Raw genomic sequence first — 22,019 nt, 5'->3', positions numbered from 1 at the left:
ATCCTCTATGACAGTAAACGGAATATTTTCTGACACTTTAAAGCTCAAACAAAAACTTGATTAATGAAGAAAATGATTGACAGAATAATCAGCAATGAAACTAACAGCTTGTGATCGCCTTCTGCAGCAATCTTTGGCAAACTTTGTGGTTTCAAGAATGTTCCACGACATCAAGTGATTCCTACGGAAGCCCCAAGCGGACATTCATCCATACATTTAAGTAATTTCCGGAAATTTTCTCGAGATCTCGACTTATTTGTCTGTCGATTTAATAAACAGAGGAACAGGCTGGTCACTGTGATGTTACAGACCAGGACATGCCATGCTGCCATCGCCCACACTAATGAGGTGAGTTAAGCCTGTCTCTGTGTTTGTTTTGTGCTTTTGCAGCTCTGGGGATTCCAGTTATGATCATCTGCCTCCAGATAGCGAGATAAATAAGTCGAGATCTCGAGAAAACGATCGATAATTACTCGCTATCACAGGAAAACTGAGTAAATAAAATGTGTGCATGCATGTCCGCTCAGGGCTTCCGTACTTTCTGCTGTATTCGCTCTTTAGTTCGTTGTCCCGGCAGCTCGAAGCTGGACTCTTCATTAGGTTTCTCTTGCTGATTTAAAATATCTCACATCAAAGCGCAGGTTAGACCTCTGAGGATGATGCACATTGGCCTTTATCTAACTCACTGCTATAACAGTGCTTTTCACTTGGGGGTTTAAGTACTTTTTATGAGGCATCCGTATGATCAGTCTATTTACTACTTTTTCAAATCAACTATTTTTCAATTGTGGTTCACACCAAATCTCTCTCTCTCTCTCATCTTTACTGGATTGTGTTTGATGTTTGTTTCTCTTACAGCACGTGAATGAAAAGCAGCCATTAGCTTCTTCTGAAAGAGGACATGATGCTGCTGACTGTTTACATCCTGAAGCTGGTGTCTATAAAGTAAAGAAGGAAATAGACCATTTGCACAAATGTCTGAAACATTAGCAGGATCTTTTATCACCCTGCCTTCTCATTATACAGATTTATATACTTTTCATGTGAAGGCATCTGTCATCAGCGTCACAGTCTCATTTGGATAAGATAGATTATATCTTAACGCCTCAGTAAGAAGGGAGGAGGAGGGCGGGGGGGGTCCCCTCTAACACTCGCTGCTGCAGCGGTTCACACCGCAGAGACCTCTCCTTTGTCTGCTGCAACAAAGAGAATTCAAATCAGAGGACAGGCGGTTATAGATTGTTTCCTCTTCCTGCTGCTGCAGAGATAAATGACAGGGATAAGCATGCTCACACACACACACACACACACACACACACAGACAGGACTGCCTGTCTCTATTGTCTCCGCCTGTTTACTGAGCCTCACACGTCCTGTCGTCACATGACTCAGTGTGATCCACTACGACGCTGCTTTGCATGCATTTGACAGTTGGTATAGCTGGTTTGTGCAGTTCCAGCTCTCACATCAGCTGCCAGCTCGTCTGATGAGGTGAAATTCACTTTCATTTAATTTCCTATTGTGTGAACGAGCCATCGGATGCTGCGTTGTCACTGTTGCATCCTTCACGCTCCTCATTAGTGCAGGTTTGGTTTGATCTGGAGGCTTTTTACCGCGAAGGCTTAACAGTTTCTGAAATGCTCCTAAGTGTGCACCTCCACCCTTTGAAGCTCGTGACCTTCTCGTGCAGGGGTCACAAGCCTTTGCCCCAATGCCACGGTGACATACAACACCTTTCCCCAACCACCCCCTTTTACTTCCACAGCAGCTCTGAGAGGCTCGGCTCCATCAGAAACCAAGAGGACGTAAAAAAGGGCTTTTAAACTACAGCAGGTTTATAGATGGGTCACACAGTGAGCAAAGACAGACCGCACACACCTCTAAGCTCAGATACAACTGTGACACGCACAAACCACAACATCATGTGCTCCTCCACCTGCCCAAACTGCACCATTAACCCTCCTGTCATGTATTAAATTAGCTTCATCTTTTACAAAAGTCATCCCTCCAGCTCCACGGGCCGCCGTTTGTTATGCTAATGCACTTTATCTGCCGCTTCCACCTCTCCTAATTAATCCCAAACTAAAAGCAGTAAGCACATTTATCAGACATTCCTTCAGGGGAGGGAGGCGGTGCGGTCGGGAGGAGGGGGGAGTCAGCTCATCCCCTCTTAATTTTCATCCCTGTGCCCTTCTCTCTAATCTTACAAAAGCTGTGTGAAGATCATGAAAGTGAAGTTTGCGGAGGATCATAACATCGGTCAATTAAATCTCACAGAGAAACTTAAAAGTGCAAAATCAAACGGAGAAATCCCCCAAACTTTTATCATTTAATTGCCTTCCAGTTTCTTCTCCTTGGTCTCTAATCAAAACAAGCAGGAGGTAAATGAAAGGTGCGAGGAGGGAGGGAGAGAGAGAGAGAGAGTCCCGCACAGAAAGGCGGTGAGGAGAGGGACAGTTTGTGCTAAGTCCCACCTGAGGGCTGGGGGAGTTTAACGTGAAGGGCTGAGAGTGTGTTTGTGTGTGTGCGTGCAGGGTGAAAAGGCAGCGAGGGGGCAAAGGGCAAAAGTCTGGAAGACAGGAAATTAGCCACACCTGAGGATTTACTTAAAAGGCTGCTTAAAGCACTCAGGACTTCTGCAAGACACGTCAACATGTCCGTCTGTGCTGCACTCAGTTTAAGACTTAAATACCTACAAAGACTTTGTTAAAAACAAGAAGAAAATTGTATTTTATTTTGAAATGAAGCATCACAAGTTGATTTCTGAATATAAAAAAGGTGCGTGCATTTTTAGCCAGTCTCTCTGACTGATTTATCCCTCTAACCGCCTGCATCAATCCTGCTCTCTATCTTTATATCACTCCAATTCCCTCGCCCTTCACTCTCTCTCTTTCTTTCTACCCCCCCGTGCCTCTCTTGTTGGGGTTCATTCTCGGCCTTCATCCATTTCCGTCTGTCAATTAGCCAGCAACCAAATCCCTCTCCATCTCCGTGACAGGACAAAGACCGCACAGTCCCACACACACAGATACCCAGTCAATCTCCTCTCTTCGCGGCACGCTGTGGCCAGTGTGTCCTGATAACACCTCAACGTGTCTCTCTCTCACACTCTGTATCAGCTGGTGCGGCAGCAGCGCGGTGTGTTGCACAAACGCACTGCGTGGTGGTGCAAGTCTGAGCAAAACCTGTGCAATATCATTCTGCATTACGGACAGATGAATCTTATTATGAAGACATTAGGCATTACATGAGATCTGACTGTGTTTCAGTTACTAAAGTGCTGTCTGAACTGGTCCTCAATAGAAAGGCTGTTTCATATATTCTGTTGTAGCTTCATTTTAAGTGCAACGCTGTGATATTACACATTTTTAAACCATTTTTTCCATCTGCACTCAAAAACACAACATTTAAAACCCACTGAATATAAATATTCAAGGCTGATTAGACGAAAAGAAGACTTAACATCCAGAAAAGAAGATGACATACCCATAAAGTTCAGCAAGTTCAGTATGAGACGTATAAAGGCATTCAAGAAAATGTAGGTATATGTAGAAACAGTCCTACACAAAGATCACCACGTCCAACCTTGTTTATCTGACAGCTTTGGTCCGGACTGTCGGACTTTACTCTGAAAGTCCGGTCCGTTTGGACAGGTGAGAACACACATTCCAACTCTGGTGCGGACCAAAGCCCTGGAGCACTGTCCGCTAGAATAGACGGGATTCAGTTCGTTTCCAAACAAAAATTTTTAATTCAGGGACTTTTCCCATGCTCTGACCAATCAGAAAGCAGTTTCCTGGTGCATCAACACTTTTGGTCCACTGGTAAAAGCTGCCGTTTGAACACAAACCAAACTGGAGGCAAAATGCAACTTTGTAACAATTTGGTCTTTGATTCGACTAAACAAAAAGACTTGAGGTGTGAAAGCACCTCAAGTCTGTTTGTTTGATTTGCACTGCAATTCTACCTCATGTTAAACTGAAGTCATTACGGTGGCCGACAAGGGCAATCACGCTACAACAGTCCAAACGCTTTCCATGAGAAGAAACAAGCTGCTCATTTAGAAACAATGCAAATTCAATTATCATCATTAACTTTAATGCATTTGTTTGTTTCGGCTTTTTGCAGCACGTTTATTTCATTCACAGCGCGTTTCCATGGTTGCATTTGTCGGCCACCGTACCTTACAGACTTGCACAGCAAAATGTGTGCCTGTTGCTAATATTACAAATGCCTAAAGCAGCAAATTAAATTGTACTTTTTAATCTGATTGCTTAACTTTTAATTGAAATTAAAAGAGGCAGCTGGTGGAAACTGAAGGAAATTGGTTTCTCCTAAAAGTACGTTGCAATTTTGCGTGGGTAAATTGCTATGAAATTAATTGAAAACACAGATGAATCATTTTAAGGTGCAAAATAAAAAGCTGATGGAATTTCCCTTTAGGGGTTTTTTAGACCTACCTGTCAGCATCTCCCTGTCCTGACGACGTGTTTCGATGCAGCGTCTCTCTGACGGCGGTCATGCTGTCGGGCAGGCGGTTCAGCCGCCGCGTGTACAGACCCAACCCTCCGTCAGTCATGTAGCTGCAAAAACACAACAAAGCACATTAGATACAGTGACCATAAAGAGAGACACACAATTAAAGGCCTCGGAAAGGACACTAGTCTTCTTCATAGAGCTTCATTTGTTGTGCACGGAGCAGGAGGAGCTGCGCATCCATCTAGTTTTCCGGTTGAGGCAAAGAGCTCATCAATCAGGGTCAGAGGGGTGGAACAAAAGCTCCAACATAAACACTGAGGGAACAAACTATCAGGCTGAAGACACACTTCTCTCATGTGGCCGGTGGTGAACAACAGCGGTCTGTGAGAACAGTCGCAGCTCAGTCGACAGAGGAAGGGTTTTATTCCTACAAGAAGGAAGTTGCCTTTCATCACAGACAGAATCATCGATTCCAGGCCGAGGTATTATGACTGATTGACTGGCTGAACATTAAGAGAAGCTAAAAATACACCGTGCATGTAACTCAGGCTATGTAGGCCATTCACTTCAGCTCATAACGGAAAATTAAATACTAAGGGAGTTGATTTATTGGTTGTGGGAGTCGCAGGCTGACCGTTAGCAGCAGTTACAGTCTGCAGCTGATGCTGAGCGAACACAAACATTCCCATTCAAACTAAAACAACACTCACTAATTCCCTCAATATTTACCCGTGGAGGAGATTCCTAATGGAGCTAAATATTGACTCATTTAACCCAGGTGTAATCTAATGAAATGTTGAGGCTGTGCTGTTTTACTGCTGAATGGTGTCTGTGTGGGACAGCGATGATTCTGTGTCTGCAGTTAAGTAAGTCGGACCACTAAAACACTTTCTGTGTTATCTCTACGAGGATCTCTGCAAGAGGGAACCCAATACACACAAACACACATTTAAACCTGCATGTATGTACAGTATACACACAGTACAGTGTTTGTTACAGACAGAGCTCCTTTGTGTAACCTGCAGTCAAACTGAATCAGCATCAGAGCTGCAGGACGGAAACTTAACGGCAACCAGGAGGCAAACGTGAACAGATGCTCAGCAAACTGCAGACTTTATAATGAACACAGCAAAGGTGCAATGATTGTGGGTGTTGTTGGACACTTTGGTGCAACAAAACAAGATGAAAATGCAACAATATTACCTTATCGCCTTATATAGTTGTTTTTATGAGAGGTTTATATATTTATTTTACTTCCTGTTTGTGGTCTTTTAGCTCTCGTTTGGTCTCTGCCAACGTCCCGAGAAGAATATCCGGCTCTTTAGTTGCTAAATTTTTAATTTTGTCAGCTGCTAGATGTTAACTGTTTCTGGCTGCACTACCGCTGGTTCATGAGGTTTGTTAGAGATGAGTTTGCAGGTTGGAAAAACCAAAACAATGAGTTAAAGGAGGCTTAAAAAACTGCAGCAGGGGAGCAGCAGCGAGGGGTGATTATTCACTGTGGTGATAGAAAACAAACAGAGACAGACTGGGACCACATAGTTGGTGCATACACCTCAATTTCAGCAGCAAGTCTGAAAGTACCAGATGTTTTACTTCTTCACCAGACCATGAAAGCTGGCTAAAGGCTTTAAAGGGATCTGGTAGCAGTCTGCTAACCGTTAACCAAACCATGAAGATTCAGCATTTTGTTACCGTGCACCAGAGAGCTGGCACGAACGTCCAGAAGAAAGATAACGAGCTTTATTTTGACTTCCTTTTGATTTAGATTAAAATCTTCTAGATCATCAACCTCAGGCGGTTGGCTTTATTTACATGTTTACTTTATTTTCACAATAAAAGAGAAATAAAAGAAAAACCTGGCGCTTTGACCTTATCTCAAAATGCAAAATTAAAGATTAAATCACAAGCGGCGCCCAGTTAGTGACGCGTTTTCCATCAGCCAGCAGTGGTTGGTCTGCCAGAGAGGGTAGGCGGAGCTAAGCGGCTGCTTTTCCGGTCTCTTCGAGTGCTGCGAGTAAACAGTAATCTACTATGGCTGAACAAACAAAGAAAAGATGGATGACTACAGATACAACTTCAATAAGAAGTGAAAATCCAAAGAAAAAGAAACAAACTCGACGCTCAGATGAAGCAAACAGTCTGAAAAGGAAAGCGACCGTCAGCCAGGAAAATCAACAGTTACAACCGGAGCCAACCGTGGACGTCACACATGCAGCACTGTCTGGATCGCTGGAAAGTGTGCTCCCGCAATTACCGTGTATCGCCATAGGTGGCGCCAAAGAGAACGAAACTGAGAGATTACCACTTTAATTGCATCTATTATTAATACTATTTGTTTTTTTTTGTCTTTTAGGTATTCTGACAAGCTTTTGGAATTGATTTTGGGTCAGCTGTGGTAAGAACGACAGAGAGGTTCAAATAAATCGCTAACACCACTAAATTTCAATTAGAAGACCCACAAAATGTCAGACAAATCCAAACCTATCTTTATATAGGAACCACACAATCAATCAGACAGATACAACAATGAAAATAAAACTTCCTTCACTGATATAAGACCTGTGAAACAGCAAAAAGAGATCTACTCTGAGGGGGGGAGCTGTCCTTTATGGGAAGCATCCATCATCCCAAAACAAAGTCACCTTGAAGATGACCAGGCAGTCTCTCTCTCTCACACACACACACACACACATATTACTCGGTCACACTAATAGGTAACCGAGCCTCCCTGTCCTCTTGCTCTAGACGCCTGTTAACCTGTAACCTCCTGCAGCAGCAGAAAACGTGTCCAAACAAGACAGTTTACAGGCTGAAAGCAGCAGCCAGGTAGAGTTTACACAGCCGTGCGACTAACAGAAGCAAAAGTTCCTGAGTAAATGAAACTGCAGAAATATTTGCCTTATGAAGAATGCACGCTCTGAGGCACTGACAGGAGGAAATTCACCAAATGTCACGCTCTGGAAAAAACAAACACTCGCCTCTGGAGATTTCTGTTGATGTTTCGAAACTGTGTGACGTACCTGTCTGCCTCGAACATGGCAAAACTGTTAGTCCAAAGAAAAACAAACACGTCCAGGTGAGGGCTGATAAGATCTCCAAAGAAACGGGGTCCGTTTTCAACCGTCTGGCTACTGTCTGTTATCAGGTCTGAGCTTGTGTGGGATCCGCTGTTTAGTGAATAATATCAGCAGGTGAGAGCGTGTTTGATCATGATGATGTCAGATAGCAGTACCGCTGAACTCTCCGTGTCTGTGTCCACGTGCAGCCTGAATGTGCCCGAATGAGTGCGTGTTGCTCTGTGGGAGCCGTGTGTTGGTATGCAGCCTCTCTCCTCAGCTCCACATGCTTTTTCCCTCCTGGCTGGAGGTTGGGTCTGTTCGGAAAGGTGGAGGAGGGAAGGGAAGGGAGGGAAAGGGGGAGGGCAGAGGGGTAGACGGGGCAACATACCCCCGAGCCGAGGAGGGTCTCTGAGGGCCAGGGAAGCCGAGAGGAGAAAATTGAAGTGGGGGTTGGAGAGAAGTGATGTAGATACTAAATGTGGTGTCATCCATCATGTTGTCTGTGTTGCAGGGCTAAGAGACGGTAAATAAATTAACTACTGAGGCTAATTCTGCTGATCTTAGTCTACAAGTAGACTGCTTATAAATGTCTAGAGCTTAAACTAATGATTATTTTTTAATGACTGCTTTATTCCTCAGCTTTGTTGTTTAACAGATGATTATTGTGTCTTTAAAGTGTAAGAAAGAAGTGGATGATTAGCACCCAGAGCCGAAGGCGTCCGCTTAAATGTGCTGCTTTTGTCTGCCCAACAATGCTTTTAATTATAGCTAGTTTTATACCTGATATAACGATGCATGTGTATCTTCTTTTTATGCTGCTATGGAGGGGACTTTCCTCGCTGACGGTCGCTTTCCTTTTTAGACTGTTTGCCTTCATCTGAGCGTCGAGTTTGTTTCCTCTTTTTCTTTGGATTTTCACTTTTTTTAAGATAATTTTTTCTGGCTTTTATGCCTTTATTAGGATAGGAGGACGATGTATAGTGTTGGAAACAGGGGAAGACAGAATGGGGGATGACGTGCAGCAAAGGGGCGAGGGTGGGAGTTGAACCCAGGGCCGCCGCATCGAGGACTGTAGCCTCTGTACATGAGCCACTGAGCTAAACCGGCGTCCGGATTTTCACTTCTTGTTGAAGTTGTATCTGTAGTCATCCATCTTTTCTTTGTTTGTTCAGCCATAGTAGATTACTGTTTACTCGCAACACTTGCAGAGAGCGGAAAAGCAGCCACTTAGCTCCGCCTACCCTCTCTGGCAGACCAACCACTGCTGGGTGATGGAAAACACGTCACTAACTGGGCGCCGCTTGTTATTTTTTCCACGAAAGTCGCCACAGACACCCAGTCTGTAATACTGCAAATGCAAAGGCTTTCATCAGTGGGCCATAGGCTCAATCACCATTACCTCATTCAGTGATAGATAGAGACTTAACAGACATTTTTAATGAAAATCTTCAAGATTATCACTTCAAAGGGTCAGTGAAAAAAATAGGTGTTATATGCTGAGGTATCTGTTGTACATGAACAGGAGTAGCAGAGACATTGCTTCTGGACAGAGAGGTAAGAACGTCTCAGGGACGAATATCAAAAACTGGATAAATCCATCTAGAGCTGGATACAACACTGGTGGAAAGACGTATTTCATTTCTTTGTGATTTGTGTGAAGTGACTATAATTGACATGTAAGTGGAGGCAAATGGTAGAACTGTGGAAGTCAATTGCTGTAATCTAAAAGCCGTAAACATCCCACCCCACCCGTGTGTGGGAGAACCAGTTAGTGGATGCTAACAGGATTGTGATGGAGCTAACCGCTAAACGGCCCGAGGATATGGAGGTGGGAGGAGGGGGAAGTCATCCGTCTGTGTCGGTTTTAGATTGTAAACCCATTGTGATCGGCATTTTCACTATTTCTTACATTTTATGGAGTAAATAATTAATAAACTCACCAAACACAAAGAGAATTTGTTCATGAACATAGCTCAAAAAGCATCCAAACTATGTCTATCCTTTCCTCCTTCACAGTTCCATCCAGCCTGAATATCGAGTCTTGAGAGCGATTGGCTCAGCTCACATGTTCAGTCACTCACCTGTCCAGGTGTGCCTGTGGCTCGGCCTTTTGTCTGCTCAGCTACAGATTGAGACATATCAAGTACTTCAAGAGCACTTAGCTCGCTCCACTGCCCCAGCTGCCTGGGGGCTGGTGAATCACTTCATATATATACGGGACGCAGAGGAAGTAATACCTCCTCAAGCTTTTAAGAGACGCTCGCTCTTTTTATCGCCTTCCCCCGCTGAGCTCGTGGGATCTTTTCTACATCTGCATTAATTTGAACTCAAATTAATCCCTGAAGCAGCTCTAATAAAGACTTTGGTCTCTCTGGCTTTTCAATGCCATCTTGGCGCCTCTTAAAACTTCATCTGATAATAGCGATGACAGCGGAGGTTTGAATTGCACAGTGTGACAGCCGAGGTATGCAGGGGGCCTGTTACAACACGGACAGTGGCTCTGAGCGAGCAAATAAACAAGTTATCAGTGTATCAGCTTCACTGCGTCTGCACACACGGAGATGGGATACTTGTGGGATCTCAGCTGTACAGGATAAATGTTTCTCATGTTGTTATGCACGTGTTATTATCTGGCTCCTGGATCACAGGCAGGAACGTTGAGTAAGGAACACTACCGCCCTCTGCTGGTAAGCTTGATTGGAGGCACATACATCACATTAAACTCTCCTTCCCTCTTCCCTATCCTTTATTGTTTTCAAAGTAATAGTTTAAACTTCTTTTGAATGATTAGTTACTCTTTCAGCATTAGCAGTTTGACAAGTGTCTGCAGGATTAAAATATCTCTTACCCGCTGGTGACATCATCAGTTCGTGTGGCGTTCTTGCTCAGCACGTCTCCGTCGCTCATGTACCCCGTGACCTCCACGGGGATGCTGTCCAGGTCGATGTCCTCCCCGGCTCTGTCTCCGAGCTCCACGCTGCAGAGGGCCCCTCCCCGGCCAGCCAGCTGCCGGCGAAGATGCCCGGGGTACAGGTATCGTCCTCCCTGCCCGCCGACCACCCGCCCGCCGTAACTGTTCCCCATAGAGGGGGCATCGCCCGCCTGCAGACGAGGGCTGGACTGACCCAGCCGCCATGACGTCAGGGAGGGGCGGGTAGAGGTGAGGCTGAGGATGCTCCGACTGCCTCCGCTGCTGTTGCCGCCACCGCCTCCTCCTCCAGCGCTGCTGTTGACGTCTGTGGTGACGCTGCCATCGAAGGTGGTTTCCAACGTGCTGTAAGAGAAGAAGAGGGATGAGAGAGTGAAAGCCAGATCTGGGATCTACAATTTAAGAAAGGGAACAGACTTTCACTCCATACTGATTGAAAGGTGTGAGAATATCCATCAGTTAAATCTACATTATTTTAACACCAGGCTTTAATCGAAGCATTTTAATTTGCACTGTTAAGAGAATAAATTGAGCCACCTCAATGACTTATTTTTAAGAATTTAAAGGGTCACATTTTATGCAGATATTCATTCAGTGTTGGTTGCAAGCTGAGAGCTGATGCTGTCTGTGCTGCATATACCAGGCTGGCTAAATGCAGCATCTCCTCCGTGCACAGACTGGTAGAAAGTAAAGATGCTTTGTTAGAGTCTATCACCTCAAAACCAGACGTATTAACTTCACACCCGAGCCTTAACTAAACCCAGACAGCTGGGTCAGCACTGAGACGTGAGGCCAGAGCAGAGGTCAGAATTCTGCGGGAGGAAACGCGGTCAGAGCTTAACCTGAATCAAAGACGAGGTGAGAGACACGCTCTGCGATCAAAGTGAAACATCCCTCAATAGAAGGATGAGACAGCAACCAGAGTAGAAACACAAGGTAATACCTGCGAGCTTAGACAGTCACAGTCTGCTGACCATGAAGCAGCTCAGCTGCTGACTCAAATCCTTCGTCTGATTTAGCCTGTTTACCACTCAGCCGGAGCAGCTATTGTGCGGCGCTGCACTTTGATGATCCCCAAACAGTAGAGTTTTGTTTTCCACTGCAGCTCACTTTATAAACTTCTTTATGAACATACCTCAGCAACTAGAAATGCACGTTGCAGTGAGCAACATGGCCTGTGCAGATGGTTCGGCAAAGACATTTCCCCTGTGTCTTACTTTATATTTTTTGCCTCGTGTTAAAGTTTCTTACAAAGTTTTCCATAAACAATCAAAAAGAATTCATTAAGGAAAATAAAGAAGCTTGATTAATTCCTATTTAACTCAAACACCCCTCAAAGGCAGAGCAGGTGTGGTCAGCATTGAACCACCAGATGGGAGAATGAATGCATTTGGCTCTTACCTGTGTGAGACCTGAGTTCCTCGGAGGCTGGACATTGTCTCCTCCAGGTTTTGCCGCAGGTCTGCGATGTTTTTGACTGTACGCAACCTCCTCGTCTCTGGGTCTTCACCTGAGTGGGACAGAAAAAAGAAACAAGCTCATAAATGCTCACCAGCACAATCAGACAAAATTCAAACCCTGCAGTGTAAGCGACCACCTACCTGAGAGGTCCTCGATGGAGAGCTGGCTGGTCTTGGTGAAGGAAACGTCTCCCCCGATTCCTCCTGAGCCGGTCTCAGGGTTCAGCGTTCCCTCGCCGTCTATTTGGGATCTGGGAAAAACACGGGATCAAAGCGAGGGCGTATCATCGATTCTGAATTATTGTGCATTTAGTGGAATCAGAAAATCGCCACAAAAGAGGGATAAACCTGATTACAAATTCAATCGGCTGTGTTTCTGGTCTTGTGACCGGGGGGACAGGGTTCCAAAACGAACGCCTGCTAAGCCCCAAATTCCAACACCGGTTGTCTTTGAAGAATAAAATCAATAGAGTCCACCCGCTGCTCCGGCTGCATTTGGAGACTATGACGACTGCATGCCTGGGTTACACACAGCCTTTGGTCTTTGCCTGATGCCAGACTTTGTCCCTGTCGGCTACTGTTCACTCTCTGTGAGCGTGAGCCGGTGTAAGCCAGTGACCGCCTCTCACACTGCTGCACGTAGCATCTAAACTTTTCTCTAAGGTTATTACATCTTTTCCGGCTGGTATCTACAATTTCTAAGATGAATTGTTCTTAAGTTTTCTGTCAAACATACACTTTCTGACAGGTGGAGGTGGTATAATCCTGCTGCTAATGCTACCTGACAGGTATACAGCAGAGGGATGGGGGGGTAGTTTTGGACAGGAGGGGCCGGGTAGCTACAGGTCAGGATGTACAGAGGGAGAGAGGGCAGCAGTGCAGGAAGTGTCAGGAGGCTAATGAGGCCCTGTTAGAAAGGACTCATTGAGAAGGAGAGGGACCTCCTTCCTTATCACAGTGGGAGCAGGTCAGAGGTCAGAGGAACACAGCATCCGCACACATTTGCACAGATACACGTACACACAGCATACACACACACGAGCATGCACAGATGTGAAAGGCCTGGTTCACATGCAGCTTTTTACTTCAACTGTCTCAAAATTGATACATGGAGGTAATATGTGCATCAGAAAAATTAAAGGTGCATTGTGTAAGAATTTAAATGTTATATCACTTTATATAGGAACTGAAAAACTGAGACCTTCCCCAACTTCCTCCATTGCCTCTAATAGCCTGCAGGTTGATTCCTATGTAAAGCATTCAGGCCGGTTTACCCGTGAAAGGAAGAGGATGTGACACGCTCTCCTCGCCACGCTGCCTAGAGCTCATTCTCCGCCCCTACGGTCAACAGTGTGCAACACGAGACAACGCAGTCTAAGAAACGGAGACGGATGATGACTAACACAAAGTACACACAAGACTAAATAACAAAAAAAAGTTTCATCCAGTGAAGCCCATTCCCAAACAGGAATGTGATCGACGTCAGGGGGAAGACTAGAGTCAACATCGGCAGGGCATGCGAATCATGGAGACCTTCGATTGCTTTTGGGGATCGAAACAGACCCACAACTGGCTTTCTTGCTATCGGACAGGTGAGCTGACATCAAAGCAAAGCATGTGATATATACATCATTGTGATATTGTGGTTTTAGCTGGTTAATATTTGCTAATGCTCGTGATGATATGCTGGTTCACCCACCTAATTTGCCGTTTGGTTACGAAGCACAAGATTCATGCAGTATATTCACGTTAGAGCTAGTTGGCTAACCTTAGCATGCTCGCTAACGTTATGACCAAAATACTATCTGAGAGTGTATGTCAGTTATCTAGCTTGACAAATAACTTCGTCAGCTAACATGACACACGGTGTTGATTATAGCCAACGGTAAATCATGTAGCAGAACAAAGCAAATGTGTAGAACTACGGACTGTTTTCTATTAACCAATATCTAAGGTTAGCCGGCCAGATGTAAGCTGGCAACAAGCTACCGTTAGCAAACAAGCAAAAGTTAGCAGACTCCTGGGGCTGATCTGACTGAGGTTCACTTAACGGCCAACGGTGAAACTAAGAATGAGGATTTTTTTTAAGTTACACAATGCACCTTTAAAAAAAAAATCAAATATGAATGAAATCTTGAAACAGTTATTCACCGATGTAACGTTTAACTCACACAGAAATGAAAGAAAAACCTGGTGCCTACATTACCCACAATGCAAAAAACATTGAGTATAACATTCTCTTTGGTCTCACCTGTACATGAAAGGTGCGACGGTGGCCGTGTTGGGGTGGCTGTGGTGTTGTTGTGTCTGAGGTAGCTGCACGCTGACCGTGTTGCTGGCTGTGCTCTGAGTAGTTCCTCCTCCCGCCACCGGGGCGGCGCTGATCTTTCCCTCTGTGGAGGCCAGGCTGGACGTAGAGCTGGAGTGTCTGCTGTCCCTGTCTCTGTCCCTGTCCAGGGCGCCGCGGTGCATGACGAGACCCCCGCCTAACCGCATGCTGCGAGGCCGCTCCCCCGCCTCCTTCACTGAGGAAGCTTTCCCACCAACTCCTTTACTTCCTGGCTTTGGTATTCCGCTGTGTGCAGGGGTGGAACTCTCCTTTTTGGCCACTTTACCCCCCTTGGGAATGAAGCTGGTGATTTTAGAGGTCCTTTTATTTGAACTGTCTGTGTCTGCAGCAACAGGTGCTGCTTCCTCTTTAAGCTCCTCCCCTCTGAGCTCTGTCCTGTCTGGGATTGAGGCACGTTTCCCCATCTCCTTCCCTTTCTCCTTCTCCTTCCCTCTGTCCTTGTCCTTGTCTTTCTCAGTGCCTTTGACGGAGCTCTTCTTGGCAGTTAAAGCTCTGCTGAAAGTGCGCTGGGCGATGCCCCTCAGGGCAATTTTGGGGCTGCTGGCGGTTGTAGAGACTGTCGTACCCGCTGACGGAGCTGCTCCGTAGGTCATCCCGTTGCTGGTACCATTCATTCCCGGCCGGACGTTGCCGTCATCGTCCTCCAGGGGGTCAGTGTTGGAGCCGGTCTCAGCTCTCTCTACCTGCCCCGCCGAGAGCTGCCTGGCTAGGGCAGCATTGTCAGCCTGGGCCCCTACGCCATTGGAGGAGGAGGAAGATTTGGAGCCTCCTTTACTGTTAAAGAGCTTAAGCTTCTCCAACATTGACTTCTGAGCAACGACCTTAGGAGGAGCTTCACTCGCCGGGGCGGTCTTACAGGAGGAGTCCTTCTCCTGCTTGTTGGACTGCATGGCAGACGACGTGGAGGTGCTGGTGGAAGGAGAGGAGGTGTTCTTGGAGCTCACTGACTTCCTCCAGGGCTTGCTGTTGCTGTTGGGCTGGGGGATGGCCGTGGAAGAGGACGACGATGAAGAAGACGGGGGAGGATTCAGGGCGGAGGTAGCAGCTGGGATGCTGGTGGAGGAGCTGACTGTCACTGCGGATGACGGAGCATGCTCAGTCATCACCGAAGGCTGTGAGGTCATGCCCTCTGAGGAATCTGCAGCGGAGAAGAGACAATTTATTAAACAATGTGATAGAAAGGTAGAGATGAGGAGGAGAGGGAGGATCAGGGGAGGCAGAAGAGAAACCAGATGCTGAGTCTTCTTCGACCCCACACAAGGTGGCCTTATAAGGGCCTGGTGGTCTGTGTTGATTCAGCCAAACTTGCCATTACTTTCCTCCGGGCTAGCCGACAAAACTGTTAAAAAGCCCTTAGCACTAACAATGAGAGGAGCCCATCACTAACTGTTTATAAAAACAATGAGGAGCCGGCTCAAGGGCTTTCAAGTCTTGCCAAGCAGGCCGCGCTGCTGCTCTTATAAGGCTTGGACTTATATGGACTGCTTTTGGTCAGCGTCCCTCTGCTTTACAAAGAAACACTGTCTGGTTACAAGAACTCCCTTTTAAATTAGATTCATACACAGGACAGAAATACAGTTTAACCCGCAGATGAACAGAACAGAAAGTTCTGCAGTCTAAGCATGCTCCTGTTTCAGAGTTATCATCCCAGAAGAAATCGCCAGCGACAAGTGTATCAGCAGCATCTCAACAAGCAAACTCACCAAGGCTGAGGGAGCGAAAGAAGAGCTGAGATCTCTGCTGTAAGTCACTGATCTTACTGTGAGACGATCCTGAGGTCTGCTGAGGTTTATCATTGTGGATCTACTGGCAGCACAGAGTTTAGACCAGTAACATTTGAATATTCAACCACACCAACGGCCAGTCAGAGAGAGAGAGAGAGGGCCTGTGCAGGGAGCACTAGGTGGAATTAATCATAACAGCTCTGTTGCAACTACCCCTCTCTCTTCACTAAACACACCCACACACATAAAGACTTATATTTATTCCAAGTCACTCCTGCTGCCGCCATGCTTTTTCATACAACTGCAGTCACATTTGGCTTATGGGACTTTGGCTTGTTAATACACAGCAAAAACTCCTTCATCCTATTTTTACACATTGCTGAGTCTGTAAAGTCCTGTTTTCTTGGGATGAGTGACAAAACACGTTGCTCCTGGTGCTGTTTGTCAGAGGTAACATTATATAAGGTCTTAAAATGTGAAACAGCATAATACCTGCTCTTTAACTATGCAAGAAAATAACTGAAGTTGTTGCATGTTTGACTCTAAAGTGCCCGGAAGTGTGAATGTGACATGAAAGGTGTCTCAATGTGTCAGCCCTGTGATTGACTGGCGACCTGTCCGGAGTGTAGCCCCGCCTCTCACCCAAGGACAGCTGGGATTGGCACCAGCCCTCCTGCAGCCCTGCACAGGATAAGGATAATGGATGGATGGATGGTGCATGTATCTATCTTTGTCTTTCTGAATGTGCACAAGGGACAATGTTCATAACCTTCTGGTGCTTATTTGTCTTTGAGTTAAGTTTTCTTTCATTCCAACTGACAACATAAATTCCACATTCATATGTTATTCATATGCTCTCATTAAGTCAGCTTTTACTCTGAATATTAAACACTCAGCCGGCTTGTTTACCCCTTCCCACTGGCTCTCCGCATTATTTCATTTTTACGGCACCTTTCAAGCCCTAATTGGAAATAGGCACTCGCTCGCCGCCTCTCCATTCTCCCCCTGTTTAGCATTTAGCTAGAGCAGCCCGAAACAATGCAGCCATTAGGAAGTGATTAGAGCCCAATTAGCCGTGCTAGCAGTTAGCAATCGGGAAAGTGGGTCAGGTTGCTAATAGCCGGCTTCCTATTGGAGGTAGATGAATGAGAAGGGGGGGGGACATGCTGTGATTATGGAGCAGGCAGGGAGAATAAGGGGGGGACTGGCACTGCAGGTTAGGGATGAGTGAAGCTTTGATGTGGGCCAGCAGGACGGACTGTGCTGGGCTGGCCGTGAATGGGGTCAGCTCGGATTTGGGGGTCAGGAAGGAGCAGAAGAAGAAAGGCAGGACATGGAGAGGCCCTGGACACCGGGACAGCCGGCCGTTGTCATGACTGGACCCAGTGACCGGGGCTGACACGCTCCAGTTGGGTTGCCATGGGTGAAGGAAAGTGGTCAATCTTCAACGCGTTGGGTCAGAAGTGACACCGGAGTGATGGACTTAGACTCTGTTGCATCATGAACCCAATGCACCCAACCCAACCGAGCTTTTTAGACATCATTCAGTTATTAATAAAAGAGCTTTTTAAAGTTGAACCTGCTATTTTTAGATTCAATGAGGCCACAAGGTGGGGCAAAGATTTCATTCAGAAATTAAAATGCTGCACAGGTGTTCTTTTTAAAGGAGCAGTTCGCCCCTGGAAAAAGCCTCTGTCAGTTAAAGCTGGTGTTCTCTGTAATCGATAGAATTAATAACATTTGAAAAAGGCGCCACAGCTGTGGAGAAAGTTGTACAAACAGCTCGTTGTTTCGTCCATTCGACATTCCTACAACACCCAGCGTGCATTGCGCCCCTCCCTCTGAAAGGAGTGAAATACTACCGTTTTCTCTGCAGGCAACGGCTCAGAGCGGGACAGAATCTGAAATACGACGAGAATATACCGGTGGATCGTCTAAAAAATCTTCAGGTCTGCAGTCTACATTTCAAACCTGACGATTCTGAACGAGACATGACATCGGAGGCGGGCGTCCTAGATTGAGGAAGTGTAGTTTAGCGAGCTCCCTTGAAAAACCTCCGCCGGACTACGTAAAACGCGTCATCTGGCGGAGGTTTTCCATAATGGCATTAGCTCCCCATAATAGCATGATAGGACTGAGGTTGAAAATCAGTGAACTGGCCCTTTAAGAGCAGGTTCCTCAAACTGACAATGCTTTTTTATACTGGTGTCCTGGTCATTTCCTTGTTTAACTCGTTTCCTCATTGACGTATGCTCTTTATCTCAGGAATGCCTTTAAAATACAGGTTAAACAGGAACTTTTCTTTGATACTTTTAAATCAAGATTGTGCTTGTTAAAATTCTGATCATAGCTTATCACTCTGGATCAATCTGGCTTTCTTTCTAGCTGCATTTAGAGAAACCAGCTTTTAATTACGAGCACTAAATGCACTTGAGGAAGCACTTTTCCTTCATAAATAAACACTGCAGTCCTAACATGCCCACAGAACGGGTCCCTGACCTAATGACCCTGTGCGGCCTCGGGCGAAACCCTGGAATTAAAGCACACATTGCCTCTCTTTCACGGCGCTGGTCGAGCTCTCTGCTTGAGGAAACATGTTGAAAGAATTTCACTGTTTACGACTAAAGTGCTTAATAACATCATTAGAGAGCACAACCAGGAGCAGAAATGACAGTAGATGAGTCGCCAAAGGGGAAAAGACCACCACTCCAGTTCCTGTGTACCATAAAAACCTGTCTCACCCTCTCTGACTCTCCTGATAACATCAAGGCGCTTTGGGAAATCAGCCGAAGTGGACCCAAAGCTCGTTTCATGGATGGCAACACTCGTGTCTGTGCGTGCGCTCCTGTGTGTCTGCAGCTGAGGAAAAGCATGTAATTTCACACAAGTGTCAACACTTTTCTCTCTGTGTGTGTGAGAGAGAGGGAGAGAGCAGGATGTTTGTTCTGCCTGGCAACCTCAAACGTTTTAACCTCGATGCAGAGCGTGCTCCAGCGACCGGAGCTAACGCACAAAAAAACAGGCAGTGAATGCATTAGAGGTGCCGTCAAATTGGCTGACACCATTAAGACATCACAAGCCCGACAACAGCTTTCACGTTTGCACTGGTCACAAGGCATGAAGCTAAACCTTCTAAGTCAGTCGGCGACCAAATTGCTGACCTGAAAATGCCCTACTTACATACAAGTCACATAAAGCAAGAGCGTAAACACGCCTTAACAGCCAAGGTGCAGGGAAGATTTCACACATGTGCAGCACAGCGAGAGCATTGTAAAAGCACTGGTCGGCTTTATTTCATACTTAAATTGATGTTTAACTTGTAAAATCTGCACAAATCACGTCAGATTTGCCTGATATGGAAGCTGCAGGTGTTTGCTTACTCATCACGTTCTGATCGCAGCAGCCTGCGCTCTCCTCTCGCTCGCTCCCCTCACTCATTGTGCTCCAGAAAGTGAGAGGGACAGCCGGCTTTTGTGCCGAGAGTGAAACTTTTTAAAGTTTCTCCACATGAATACACTCAAACAGTGACGCTACAGCTCATCAGATTCAGAAAGGCTATTCATTCAGCGATGGCAACACACACACACACACACAGAGGAACATACACAGAAGCGTGCACATACACAAACACACACCCACAGGTGCCCCCTGCTCCCTGTGTGTCTGCTGCGTGTCACTTGGTGGACACCCGGACTCTGTCACCTTGTGTTAACACGAAGCAGAACAGAAGATTCAGGTCTGTCTCCGTACTGTACAGCCTGCATGAACGTGACTCCATTCTGGTGTCACAGCCATTGACACAGAGCAGATCTGGGCTCACAATGGACGCTGCAGGTGTCTCTGTCAGCGAGTGAACCTGCAGCAGCACCATCTCCAAACAAGCATGTAGAGGATACTTTAATGTGTCGCAAACACAAACTGAACTGTAACATCAGACAGCAAAAAAAGCTCATGATAAATCGGTGTCAGTTTCACGGCCAATGAACCAAGAAGTTGGCTAATTGTCTGAGCCAATATTTCTACAACCCATTTACTTTTCCACAACTGACTTAAAAACCTCTCACAGCTTTTTGCAGCATCAAAATTGCACACATTTCTATGAGCTGCAACAACAACAACAAACTAGTAAAACTGCCTGAAGCTGCTGCCATGCTTCCAAAGCTCGAGGTATAAACCTGCAGTCCTAGCTCAGTGTGATCTACGAGTGCATGCAAGACAAACCTCATGGGTGCTGCAGAAGTCCAGGAGGAATGGAGCAAGAAGGAAAGGATAGAAGGAGATGGACAGAAAAGGAGGGAAGAGTTCCAAACCATGGCCAGCCATCCAGAGAGTGCAACAGGAGCAGGAGGAGGAGGAGGAGGAGGAGTGCGGTACAAAGCTATGGCAGTGTGGGAGGGGCTTGGCGGCATGTCAACAACAGGGCAAAAAAGAGGGGGGTTGAGAAGGTATCCTCACCCTACCTGCTGCCAATCATTGCCTGCTACTCTAAAAACACACATGCCTTCAAAGATACAAACACAACCCTGGTGGCTAGCTCTAGCTCATTATTTAGCACATGAATTTAGAGCTGTCTCATCCTTTTGTGTTACTGTTTTTTAAGAAAGTGAACAACATTTCTTCCCACAATGTTGGAGACGTCCTTTTATACCACCACTGTCACAAACATGTCCAATAAAGACCTCCCTAATGTCCAGAGAAGCGCCCGTCTCTACTGGCGCTGCACATCAGAGCGAGTGTCCCACAGTGCTGCTCAGTGTTGGTCCCTGTTAATTTGTCACTGTTTAAACACAGACAACAGACACTCACTCCAACACACACACACACACACACTTTCATGTCTTTTCTCCCACTCTCTCTCTGGGCGGTCAAAATTCTCTGTCTAATGCAGGGTAATGAGTTTAGACTGGGAACACTAACACAGTCTATATAAAGCTTTGGCCCACTGAGTCGTGACAGGAGCTATTTCAACACTGGTCTAACTAAATAAAAACTGTCAAACACACTGGGTTTGTTCGCTCCAGAACATTAACACCGAGCAGAATGAGTTAAAGTGGGTCAGAGCGATTTGGAATAAACTCGAACACAAACAAAAGACGGAAAATGAAGAAGACGGAATGAGAGACAACAGGTGAACTTCCTGCAGCCACAGTGGTCGCACTTTCCCACTGTTTAGTGCATGTTATCTAGTGTTAATGTTGTTGAATGAAGCCATTTAACACTAACTTAGTAGCAGATTGAGTAGTGTAAAAGTCCTGTTAATGTTCTGTGAGAGGGGGCGACAGAGCACCTACGAGGCGTGAAACAAGACAGGTTGAATCATCAGAACAAAAGACGAACAACCAGTTTTAATGCCACTTTAATTTCTCTTACAGTAGCCAATTACAGAAATGCAACAGGCAGATTATTATATTATATTTCACTGGAATAAAAAAGAAGTCAGCAGTTTAAGCTTCTTCCCTCTCACACTCTGGGTCAATTTTAGATCAAGTCAACAACCGTAGAGTGGTGTTTAGAAAACAAAGTCGGCTTCAGTTAATTCATGCCTCTGACCTTCTCCATAACAATAGCAGCCGAGGCCCATGGGTATTGTAGGACTCTGAGCTCTTCAAAATAACAGACTGACGGGAAAAACCCATTTTCTCAGAAACAAGGTCAAAATCATTTCAAACCAAAAGAGAATTCAGCCGGACCTCTGAACGTTACCCGACTGAATGCAGCTACATGTTTCTGAACTTCTGGTAACAGCAGAGTGAAACCCTTTTTTTTATCCTGCTCTGTTGATGTAAAGAAAACAATGACAAAGTAAAGAAAACTGTTTTTTAGGAGCTTTTTAAGAAATAGATCTGATTTCTGAAACTAAAGCAACAATAATACTGTTTGCATGAGACTAATCGTCTCTTTTAGAAGCCAGAACCTCAAAACACGCTTTACACAACAGTGAGTTACAACCAAGTAATCTGATTGGACAAGAGGCATTCCATGAGTCACTCTGTGTATCACTCCGCCTCAGCCACA

General features: G+C 45.8%; 1 protein-coding gene across 4 annotated transcripts in view; it reads right to left on the bottom strand.

Annotated features, from left to right (window-relative positions):
- nav2a (neuron navigator 2a) overlaps positions 1-22,019 on the bottom strand; it is a 128,173-nt gene that overhangs the window by 49,703 nt on the left and 56,451 nt on the right. For 3 of the 4 annotated variants that reach the window (XM_069667934.1, XM_069667953.1, XM_069667944.1), the window contains exons 1-5: positions 14,182-14,886; positions 12,072-12,181; positions 11,872-11,980; positions 10,390-10,815; positions 4,461-4,583 (exon numbers count right to left, since the gene is read on the bottom strand). In XM_069667934.1, coding sequence (XP_069524035.1) covers positions 4,461-4,583; positions 10,390-10,815; positions 11,872-11,980; positions 12,072-12,181; positions 14,182-14,873 — 1,460 coding nt within the window. In that variant the 5' untranslated portion in view covers positions 14,874-14,886. Of the gene's footprint in view, positions 1-4,460; positions 4,584-10,389; positions 10,816-11,871; positions 11,981-12,071; positions 12,182-14,181; positions 15,419-22,019 lie in introns of those variants that run through there. The other variant, XM_069667862.1, reaches the window with a different exon arrangement.

Source organism: Semicossyphus pulcher, unplaced genomic scaffold (genome assembly GCF_022749685.1).
Source record: "Semicossyphus pulcher isolate SPU_LCO1_2020_fin unplaced genomic scaffold, fSemPul1.0.p SCAF_1, whole genome shotgun sequence".
NCBI classification, from domain to species: domain Eukaryota; kingdom Metazoa; phylum Chordata; class Actinopteri; order Labriformes; family Labridae; genus Semicossyphus; species Semicossyphus pulcher.
Note: the sequence above shows the minus strand (reverse complement) of the source record. Positions and strands in the feature narration are given on the sequence as shown.